The 12,116-nt window shown below is 44.0% G+C and overlaps 1 protein-coding gene across 3 annotated transcripts in view; it reads right to left on the reverse strand.

Annotated features, from left to right (window-relative positions):
• Positions 1–11,179, reverse strand: part of lmx1bb (LIM homeobox transcription factor 1, beta b) — a 50,057-nt gene extending 38,878 nt beyond the window's left edge. The window contains exons 1-3 of one of the 3 annotated variants that reach the window (XM_086111455.1): positions 10,979–11,108; positions 10,614–10,733; positions 10,193–10,379 (exon numbers count right to left, since the gene is read on the reverse strand). In XM_086111455.1, coding sequence (XP_085967581.1) covers positions 10,193–10,379; positions 10,614–10,680 — 254 coding nt within the window. In that variant the 5' untranslated portion in view covers positions 10,681–10,733; positions 10,979–11,108. Of the gene's footprint in view, positions 1–10,192; positions 10,380–10,613; positions 10,750–10,978 lie in introns of those variants that run through there. The other 2 variants (XM_086111456.1, XM_086111454.1) reach the window with 2 other exon arrangements.
• Positions 11,180–12,116: the final 937 nt, after the last annotated feature.

The following is a 12,116-nucleotide window of genomic DNA, read 5'->3' on the forward strand; positions in this document are numbered from 1 at the left end:
ATTTGATTATCATTCCAAATCCTCAGACATGTGAAGGCCCTTCTGAAGCCATGTGCAGTGCAGATGTGTATGAGTCAGTATGTACAGGTACCGGCGTGTATCATAGGGAAGGTATGGCTCCGTGTGCCGGCTAAAAATATACACTACGTTCGCGAAGATTTATGACAAACTTCCAATGACATTTTGCAAATATGGATCAGTCTGATGAATGGGCATGGGTTTGTTGATGCGAGAGATGTAAGGAGTTGTAACTGCATATAAGCAAAAAAGTGACCGCTGCACGGAAGGCCGAATTGAAATACTTGCCAAAATCTGTCAAAGACTGCAGTCTGTTTAAAAACATGACACCCATGCTCCCAGTGGCTTTTAACAACCGCCTTTCATTGACATTTCGATATGAAAAGGGCAATCCTTACAGTGTTTAATCCTGACATTCGAGTCAGTCACAGCTCTACGTCCCGGCAGGACTCAGTGTTAATGTTTCTGCCGCTGACTGCAGCCGCCTATGAGGGGAGCTGAGGAAGTGGAACGGGGAGCTGACAGACAGAGCCTGATACGGCATTTCCACTCGGGTCCAATCCCAAGCAAACCCCGGTGCTGACAGCCAGGATATAGCACTCATCCACAGGCCACAGCCCTGGCGCTGGGGTCCCGGGAAAGGAGAGCAAGGAGAGCAGGGAGAGGGCCGTTTGGATGATGATAGAGACAAGAGGGTTGCGGGGGGATCAGAGGGTGGGGTAGGCAATGGCGGTTTGGTGGCACGCACCGCTTACCGCCTCCGAAGCAACATGACCAGGAGGAAAATCCACAGACTATGTCGCCTGCCAACGGCATGTCCAATCCTTGGCCAGATGACAGACCCACTTCACAAACACGCAAGCGCCAGCGCTCCTCACGCAGTCATTTGGTTACACACACGCGAGCCTTTTCACACAGGAATGCAAAACACACGATCAAATGCAGAGATAAACACACTGTATTAAGAAACTGCAAAGACACGTTCAGGTCAAAGACTCTTTAAGTGGCATTTTTCCTTTAACCATATTTCATGGTTATTTAACAGACCCAAGTTTTAATGGGGAAACTGAACACAGTCATAACAGATGGTGCACCCCACTATAGCCTCACTGGCAGTATGTCATTACTGACATTAACATTCACACAAAACATTCATCTAAAAAAAACTTTGGGTCGCTGAACCTCTCGAGCCAGATGAGTCGATAAACATGACCTCATCAAAACTTCAGCCCTCTGGTATTTGTTGCAACGCATATCCTTAGAAGTGACTGCGAGACAATAAATAATGTTGCCATGAGTGTGTGCAGTGCAGAAGCACGATGGAGCGATGGAGGTTGGGAGGCCACAGGTGACCTCTGCTGCATGCTGCGAGAGGGCTCCACTCAGAGCCAGAATTGTCTCTCCAGCTGGGATCACAACACAACTTTGGAGCTCTGGTTTCACGGAACAGCTCGGCCCGGGCTAGGATGGCGCACCCCAGTGTGCTTGGTCCTGCAGGGCTAACGTGAGGTAGACAGATACTCAGGGGGCCAGTGTGCTTACTCAGCCCACCTATTCTCAGGAGGGGACATGGACGTGCATTGAGGCCAGAGATTGATTGGGGGCTCCTTGCGATGGCATATTTTGTTCTTTTTTAAGTGCTGTGGGGGTGTTTTCTTCAATCGTGAGCCAACGGCAGCTATTTCTGTTGAGTCATACAACTGGCCCTATGCAGGCAGACCTCTGGAGCCATTCTCACACTAAACAACACCACTACAGTGGTACCTCTACCTACAAAAGTCTCTTCATACGAAATGTTCAAGTTACAAAACGCCTCAACAAGAAAATATTGCCTCTTGTTACGAAAGAAATTTCAAGCTACGAAAGGTAAACAGATGCCGGGGTGCCCAAACTTTTTTGACCGAAGATCTACTTTTCTATCAACCAACCTCCCGCGATCGACCCGTCATACGCACACACGTACACACGCATGCCATGATGAGCAATAGCCTGACCCGGAGGCATGCGACGCACTGAGGCAGCCTGTTAACGATCGTAGCTCACGCATACCATTTTAAAATGCTTCTCTCGGCCCTCCAGATTCCCATTCTTTGCCCGTCCCCTCGGTGAATTGTACAAAACAAACTCTGGATGAGAATAATGAAAAGGATAAAAGATATAGCGCAACAACTCTGATCACAACCTGCAACTGCAGACTGCTGAGTGCTAACAACTTCCCGTGACACAGTTGCCGTAGTCACCGTAGGTTAAAGGTGACCTGCTTTATTTATTTATTTATTTATTTAATACTTTTTGTGAAAGTGAGACTGATAGAATGATTAGGGTGCAATGTGCATTAACACAAAAAATATATTACTAACATACACAGAGACACAAATGTTGTTTTTTTCCTTCTATACCCCTCGGATCAACTTCAGACCAGTTCTTGATCTACTGGTCGATCGGGATCGACGTAATGGGCACCCCTGGATTAGGGCATGTTGGAAAAAGCATCTGTGCTTACAAAATTGTCTTCCAGAACCAATTGATTTCCTGAGTTGAGGTACCGCTGTATTTAGCTCAAAGTGTAAAAACAAAGGAATTAATCATTAGTACTCCTTGAATATTAATTCTTCAACTTTCCAGTTCATTTGGAACAATTCAATGCTTTCAGCTATGTCGGAAGAACTTGACTTGAACCAGCACCTTAACCCCATGTGGGATGAAGAAAAGAAATTGTGAAAAGCATGCCCTGAGAGCCGATGTGTTAAAGTTTTAACAATAAAACTGCACAGGCCTTGTGATCATATTTATATGAATAGAATATGCTAACCAGCTACGGCTTCATAGCACTTTTAAATCTCATAACCATAGACTACATGTTCCCTACATAAGATCGCATGCGCTCAAAAAACACTGTGAAAACTCTGAGTTTTATCCCTTTAGCCATCAGCCTCTCAGAGGCACAAAGATCAGTTTGCAGGAGTCAGGTGTCCGGAATTTCCCTAGAAGATGTATTTGAAGCAGCTTTTAGGGAAACATTAATACGCTGCTAGCAGAAGAAGAAAGGTAAAGAAGCAGGAGGAGAGACTAGGTGTGTACAGCAGGGGAGCAGGGCGTTGAAGATCAGTATCAGTGGTACATTAGGATGGAATTCCTTTTTCTCTGAGTTCTACTTACTGCCTGTTACGTACAACATGAACCTTTGGGTGGTAGTTGCCTGCATGAGGGTCTCAAGGGACATTCATTTTCCCGACACCCTACCACCAATTCCCCCATCACCAAGCAGACTCTTCACATCTGCCTTGGCTTACATCAGCTCCTACCAAGTCCCCATCATCTCTGTCTCCCTCCCACTTCTTCACTCCCCCATCAGGATCATCCAAATATTTCCCCTGGCTGCTTTTTGAAGCTTCCATGGGTCACGGGACCTTATGCACAAATCATGCTGACTGGCTGTGGGGGGGCTGGTCAGAAGGAGCGTAGTGAGTCAGACTCAAAGAAACCCAATCTGCCCTCGTTTTCTTACAGGGTGACTTTTCTTGCCAAGACAGCCATCAACAGTCAGTAGGCTGATGCTAACCAGCGTATTTTGAGAGCTGTCACTGTAGATGCCATCCTGGCAGCAGATTGCAGCCATATTCCCCAGCCACACCAGGCGGACAGACAGAGAGTAAATTCAGCGAGTCTGACAGCCTGCAATGGTTTAACATGGGGTTTAGCCCCACATACATGCTCTAGGTTGATGTTGGTGGATGGATAACCAAATCCATCTCAATGTTGGCAAGAAAACATAGATGTTCATTTTTACACTGTGACACCAGGCAGATATGATGCTGAATGATGATCTACCGAGAAAACGGTCTCAAACAAATACAAACTTAACAAATGTGTGCTGCTGTGAACTCTTTACACACAGGTACACACACAAAAAAAATCTAACCATAAGACTTATAGAAATACATTCAATTCCAGGCTGTAGAAAGATGAGCCAGTGTAGAGCATTCCTCCGGCCTGCAGTGCTCTGGTTGAGTAGGAGGTACTGGGCAGGAATCTGCAGTGCCCGTTAAAGAAATCACATTGGTCTCACTGCATCTGATCTGCAGTCTAACAGACTTCCAAACAGTTGAATGAGTAAATAAAGTGCCCCGGGGGACTCTCGCGGGAGATGGATTACCACAAGGCTGCCCGCACAAAGGCGCTGATGCCCCACAACCCGATATGAGCTGAAGACAAAAGCCAGCGCTGGACCTTGACCAGCGAACCGGCAAACTTTATTAATCTCATCCTACACTGAATTGCTTTGGTTTTGCAAGTCAGGGATGAGCATATCATCTCCTGTGTGCATGTGTGGATGCAAACACAAAGACAAAGACACCACGTTCGTGCCGATATCTCATCATTGCCGTTTGCTCACATGTTGGCGTGTACATGTCCGCTCGGGTGCATAGACCACATAAGATGCGTCTCATGCTCACTTGGCTGTGGAGGCCAGGTCTTGGGGGGACTAAAGGCTGTGGCATTCTGTGGCCTGGCCCCATTCTTCCCTCTTTTGGGGTCTGACACAAATAAAAGGATTAGGAGCCCCCGTTTCCGTCAGAACCTCTATTCAAGACAAAGCTCCGACCAGCTTAGTGTCACACTTAATGATAAAAGTGCAGATCTCTGTCAGTCACTTCGGAGCTGGAATACCGGTTTCGGGGGGGGGGGGGGGGCGCTAATCTCCTTTGATGAAGATTAAATGTTGTAAGGAAAGAAAGACAAAGAGATGCATTTTGTAGTATCTGTACAAATATCTAGATTGTTAAAATTTTGAATGACGGGCAGCTAGCGAGAAAAGCGCTAAGATCTGTTGAACGTGGACCAGTGGCGGGATCTTAGATGAAAGACAAAGAGAGAGACGGGGAGTGTGTGTGTGTGTGTGTGTATGTGGGTGAGCGCGCACGCACATTTGCCCACACCCTCACCAAATGTGGGGTGCGGGTTGGCAAACGCAATGCTCTGCCCATTGCCATGTAGAGCTAGAATGTGTGACATGAGTGTGAGAGTAAGCCTTAAGCACACAAGAGTCTGAATGCAGCACTTGCCACTGTGATGCCAGTCCTCTCTAGTGTATCTGTGAAAAGCCTACGTGTTGGAAAAACATTCCAGACTGGGATCACATATACCCGGCTGGGGCCAACAGTGACACTGTTCGCCAGCAGCAGAGGCCGGCTCTACATTTCTCATGCACGTTTCACCAGCCTGCCTGGAGAAACAAGAGGAGGCTATTTCCAAACAAATATGCCTCGTACATGAGGAAAATGAGACAAACGGATGTGAAATGTTATTGCAAATGTGGCGAAAAATTGCACCAGCATGCCCAAGACAATATTAGGCATGAAACATTTTAGTGTAGCGACGATTGAGCTATATTATAACATCTTAATTCTCTGGCTTTAAATGTGCAATGTGGCAAATTATAATTGAAAACATTTGCTCGGAGAGATGCAGAAGCAGTATTTCACACATTTAGATTGAATGTAATTTGTAAATTGCTGTAATGGTTTGTGGTTGCTTTCGCTTTTGTTATGAAAAGTTGTCATGCTGTGAAAATAAACCCGAAGGCCTGAGGACTTGGAGCCAGTAATGAAAATGACTGTTGCCAAGCCGAGGACTTTCTCTCTCCAGTGTCACTGATTAGCTTCCCCGATTGACTGACATGTCCCACTGGCTGCCTAACAGCCGGCTTTAGGAGATGAGGTTAAATTGTGGCTACCAACAAACTGCATGCTTGAGTTCCTCGGCACCCCTCCGCGATCGTGCAGTGTAATGTGAGCACACCAGGCAGAGCCCTCTGCAGATCCTTCTCCACCCCTGTACCCCGTATCACTGCACCTGCCCACCCATCACACGCAAAAACACACACGCACGCGCGCGCACACACACACGCACAAAGCCACACGCACAAAGCCACACGACCCTCTTTTTCACATCCTTCGCCACTAGTCTGGCCTCTAAAGTGGTGATGGCATTACCATGGCTGAGCCTTTGCGGCTTCACAATGCATCCTTGAAAATTCTTTGTCTCCCAACTGCAGAGTATGTGCGCGCGCGCGCGCGCGCGCACGCGCACACACACACACACACACACACATTCATATTTACAGCACCGTGTTTATGTCCACTGGGAAAAAAAACTCAACATACACTGGCAATGCCACAATCAAAATCAAGCTTTATAAAAACATAGCTATTTTTCACTACCTTTTTATACCCGATGTCACCTTTTTAACACCATTTCCACACAGCAAATAATATGTATCAAACAGTACGAAGATATTCAGGGATTTTTTTTTTTTTGTCTGAACATCTCAAAATTGTTTAAGATGTAGCATTGTAGACAATACCACTTTAGGCAATGGGCCTAAATTTGTTGAAAAATTCGTACAAAAAGGAACAGTTACAGTGAGATGACAAAAGACGCATCCGAGTGCGCTGCTTAGTCGGGCCAGGCCAGGCCATGTTGACATAGAACTCAATACTTCCTTACAGAGGAACAGGGTCAATTTGAGCTAGCTGCTCGCCAAGCACGAAAAATCCCAGCAAGCTGAAGCAATATTATGCAGCTTAGCGTTTCTAACATTAGAGCGCTCTCATTTTTATTGACCCAAGAACAGTGGTTAAAGGCACATTTTTAAGCTTTTTACGGTAAATTTTGAAAATTCAAAATGTGGAGGAAAAGTCTTCCTCAAAGGAACAAACAGAGATCAACTTGGAAAAATGCGTGGTCGTCTCTGTAACAGAATGGACGGGCAGTCTTCAATTAAATATAAAACTAGCCCGCTGGGTAGACAACACAAAGTACATCCATTTTTTTTCTTTAGCTTTTGGGCAAGACCGTGTACACAGGCAACACGGGAGTGTCCTGGACTGAATAAAACACACACACACACACACACACCCCCATTGGGCCAGCTAACACAGAAAGCCAGCCGTCAGCATCTATCCGGCACACTGCTACAGCGTCACAAGCTCAGCTAATTAAAAAACAACAAGTTCACAGGAGGGTACTCCAAACAGTTCTAAAAAGGCAGCTCTCAGCACACTTGGGGATCGTCCAGCACGCATGGGATGTGAGACCGATTCTGGAAGCTCCAATTTTATGGCTTCATCACTGCTGTTTTGATCTATTCCTCACACAACCATGACCTGATTTAAAATTTTGCTTACAAGGTGTGCATAAAAAATGTCCTGGCATATTCAGAGAAGTTGCAAATGTTGTTTTTGTGACTTTTGACTTGTCCCATCATGGGTCACCACAGTGAAAAAATATTCTAAAACACAACTTGATGGTAAAACATTAATGGACATTTCGATGCTTCCACAGTTGCTGGCTAAATTATTTGGTGTAATGTGATGAGGGTTACATGTGTGGAGGTAGCCCATGGCACTTTCTAACAAGGCAGTCAATTACAGGGGCGTTGCCCGACACCTTGGCCCACTGATGGCCTCCCTACATGGATGCTTGCTTAAAGCAAAGGTCCCTCTGGGGAAAATATCTCCTTGTTTCTAATGACACGTGATTGACCTGCGAACACCAGGGTGAAAACACAAACTCTCACAGGGTGGTGTAATTCCAGCGACTGTCTGGTTCAAGCTTGCAGACTGCCATCCACCCAAAAGATTTTAACATGGTCACATTGGCCCAAAATTAATCTTGCAGTTGATTTTGTTTCCCCTTTTTAAAAGGCCTATATTTTTTGTTGTTGTTGTTGTTGTTTTTTTAAAAGGGTGCTAAACTCTGTGAAGTACATTTCTATTTGGCAATTTTGATGAAAATACAAGCCGTCAAACATATTTCACCTTCACGTAAATTTCAATTTGCTTAAATGTAGGTCAAGACATCAACAATAAACACAGGTCAGCCGCATGGTGTTTTAAAAAAAAAAGAAAAAAAACATATGGGATAAAAGGATAATAAAATCCAATCTTGTTACTATATAATTGCACTATATGGAGCAAGACAGGTTGAATCGTGTTTGGTGGGAGTTTTAATAACACGGTACACAATTGTTTTCCCCTGTCTGCACTTAAAGCTGTACCAAAGGTGTGAAAAAAGACTGCTTGCCAATTCCTTGATTTATTATAGCTGGTGAGAGCTGATTACGGAGCATGAATCAGTTGCCGTAGGAATGTAATTAGGCAGGAAAACCTAGAATGCTAGGAGTTCTCCTCACAGCCCCAAGCAGTTTGTGGGCTGACAAATGCATCTTAAATGAGTGTCATAAAAGTCAAAAAGGTGCCAATTACATCCTTAAATATCCCATCACTGCAAATGGAATAAACAGGAAAAGGGGACACTATACGTGTCTGTCTTTACACATGAGTGTGTGACACGGGGACCCTCTGCTTAGCTTTGACCATAAATGTGAAGGAGTGAGGGGGCTTCAAAAGTGGGAGAAGAATTAAAAGATGTGTTGAATAATAGCATGTGAGAGCTGGATGGCGCCCAGCGGGTTGTTGTTGTTCTGCTCCGCTCGGCTCTGATTTGATGTGCCACACAAACTGACACCATTCCAAACAGCAAAGGTAGCGAGGACAAAGGGAGTTGTTATCATGTAGTAGAAAGATCAAACACACTTGTGCCTTATACTCATTTCTTTGCAAACACACTACACAACTGCAAATAGGCCTTGGTTTAAGAGAAGGAAAAAAAAGGAGGTCTGAGGAGGAGATCCTTCTCTCTCTCTCTCTCTCTCTCTTTCAGCTTCCACCACCTCTGAGCCTTGACGCCATGACTCTGGTATCCCGGAGTTACTGCTATGATTTTTACCCCCATTGTTACCTTGCAACTACACTGTCACAAAGCTGCGTGAATGGCACACACAGCGATGGATGTAACTCTTTGTTGTTTGCAAGATGTCTAGCAGGGAGTCACCATGTCCCAGTAGTGGAAGTTGAATTGTTAAAAAGGCCGCAGACAAAAAGCTGAACATTTGATGACAAGCATGAAAAGCACCCATGCAATGAGAAACACAGAGCACCCGGGGGTCCTCAAGGCCCAAAAAGCACTGTTAAATCTGTTGCTAAACTGCGCATATTGCCCTCAATGTTATGTGATAATCCAGGGAAGTGTGTGTGTGTGTGTGTGTGTGTGTGTGTGTGCGCGTGTGTGTGAGTGCCTGTGTGTGTGTGTGTGTGTGTGCGTGCGTTTTATATATGTATATATACATATATATCTACACACATACAATAAATTATTAAATGTAGTTAAAGCTTTCCATCTAAACATTTAAATATTTCATCGTAATACAGCTCGAGTTGGTTTGTTGTCTAAAGACATCATCGAATCATCAAATCGCTGCGACTACTGTTTAATTACACGAAAGCAACATTAATTTCTTTTGTTGTTGTTGTTTTTAATGGTAACAGTAATTAGGGAACGCCGTCAAGTTATGCGTACGACCCTGTCTAATTATGACGCTGATGTTCCGTTTTAGGGAGTGGCGCACGTGCACGAGACTCGAATTCCATTGAACCAAGAAAACCGTGTAAGCGGGTTGACAATTCATAATCGGCATCGGATGAACCACTAAATGACACAGGGAAATTTCTTGTCCGCAGCATGTTGAAACGGATGAAGAAATATGTATTGTATAATTGTTTTTTTAAAAGCCATCCGAAACACGTTTATAAAAACGTAAAATTACTACTGTGATTCATGCCATTACTGACTTCAAATGACAGTACATATTAATGGAGACAATGAAAGTAAATTTCTGGTTTTATAGACGCAAATAAAACTTTCTTTATCGGAAACAGCATGATCTTGGAAACGGAGAGGCACCTGCATATTTTTTGGCCGGTGTATGATGACGATATTTTTATAATAATAATAATGATAATAATAGTAATAATAATAATAATATAATAATAGATATTTACATGTCTGAAATACATTGAAATTTAGAATACACAATTGCAAGCGTTTTGTAAATTTCTCGGACTGCGCAGTACTTCCGATAATAGTTATATTTAAATAATAATTACAATACATCTACTAAAATGTCAAACATGGTTTAGCACAATTCCCGAAAGCGTATAGTCCAACATATGATGACTTGCGAGCACGCCAAATCATCACCAAGCATCCTCACAGCGCGCTCAGACGAGAAGAAAAATAAGACAAATCGAAGAGAAAAAGCAGTTCTTACTGTTGATAGTCGTGCTTGCAGTAAAGTTTCCTTTCTCTGAAGTAGCAGCTGGTGATGAGAGGCTGTTGACACACAGTGCACTGCAAACACTCCTCGTGCCACGACGACTCGTTGACCCTCATCAAGAAGCGGTCAGAGATGGGACGGTGGCAGCCTTCACACACGGCCTGGTGGTGACAGTCTGTCCCTGAAAATCAAAGAAAAATCCTCGTCGGCGCATCCAGTTGCACGTGCAAACAAGCACAGCCGGTCTTAATTTTATTATTTTTTTCAAGGCCCAAGGGTTTCACTCAACCATCCAATTAAAAGAACGCAAATCAAAACAAAATTGCCTCTTAATTGCACGTGCACAAGCGGTAATGTCGTGCGATTATTATTGATTCGATTGCATTTTGTATTTATTTTTTATATCCTGACTTACCGAGCATGACACCCAGCGCTTGTTCCGATCGCAGCGGATGCTCTTCTATTTTTATGCCGTCCAACATGATGCACGTCTCCAATTGTTCCCTCACGGTAAATCGTTCCAATGACACAGGACCTGTTGCAAGATCCATAAGAACACACAATCACGTACGCTCGCACGGACACGAACACACTCACACACGGGCGCAGTCACAGCAGAGAATAATTGTCCGACAACTCGAGTCACAAAGCGGCCGTGATCGGAACCTGTTGAGCCACCAAAAGCACGACTTTGAGAGACAAATAAAGCGCCGCCTTGGTCGTGTGGAGATACGACACAGATAGAAAATGAACGCAAAAAGTACGAGCGCTCGCTGTCACCTGTGAAAATCAGAAAGGAGGACGCGTTTACGTGTTGCTGGAAAGCCGAGTGCGTCGGAACTGATTTGAGAGTCCAATCAGAGTTCGTCCAAGGAGAAGACAGCTGACAACGAGGTCCAAAGACAGCAGAGTGGAGATGTCCCGGCACCAACTCATGCAGGAGCTTGCTTCCTTGCTCGCTCGTGTTCGTGTCTCTGTTCAAGTCTCACGTCGTGATTGAAGCGAGTGGATGGAACCTCCCACTCGTGCATGGATGGCTGCACTTTTTTCACTCCCCGCTCATAGGCATTGGGATGCTATTGGAGCACAGTGCATTGAATCCACGCAGCCAAACTGCAACACACAACAATAATACTACGCATAATAATGGTCAGCATGATAACAGATCGTCGTCATTACCTAAACTCACGTTTTGAAATAAAAGGACAAGAATTTAAAAAAAAAATCAAGAAATAACTTAAATATGAGTACAATAGAAAATAACGTCACAAAAGACCTCGTGTGTAATTTATACTGATAGGGCGCGTGTGTGAGAGAGATGGGTTCTTAGCCTTTTTTTTTTCTTTTTTTTTTGTGGCTTGTTTCCACTGGAAGCTGCCGTCTCCTTTCAATGGATGCACCTGGTGATCAGAGGTGATAACAGGAAGATGAAGCCCTCTCTGACCAACAAAAAGCAAACATGCCTAAATAATAATAATAATAATAATGATAATAAAAATAATAATAATAATATAGACAAGAAGCAAATCATTTATAACAAAACATAAAAAGCTAATAGATACTCGGCTCATTACACGTTGTTTTACTCGTTACAAATTAAACAGAGCAGAACCGTCAACACACGGAGTGAATAAAGTATTTAAATTACGTAAATACATTTTATCCACAACACGTCAAGCGCATGCAGGTCAGTGGCTACGACAATAACATTAAAGGTAAAAATGATCGGCGTCAATTTCTAGAAGGAAAACGCACGCCTAGAAAGAAACCTAAAATTACGGGTCTGATCGTGATTATTATAGAGATCATTTAATTGTTTATGTTTTTTGCAAACACCGTTTATTGCTTTAAAGACCAAATCAAGATACGGCATACAATGCAACATTTAGGTTGCTGTAGGACTAATAGAGCAAACATT

Source organism: Hippocampus guttulatus, chromosome 5 (genome assembly GCF_054856545.1).
Source record: "Hippocampus guttulatus isolate MCC_2025c chromosome 5, RoL_Hgut_1.0, whole genome shotgun sequence".
Lineage (NCBI taxonomy): Eukaryota > Metazoa > Chordata > Actinopteri > Syngnathiformes > Syngnathidae > Hippocampus > Hippocampus guttulatus.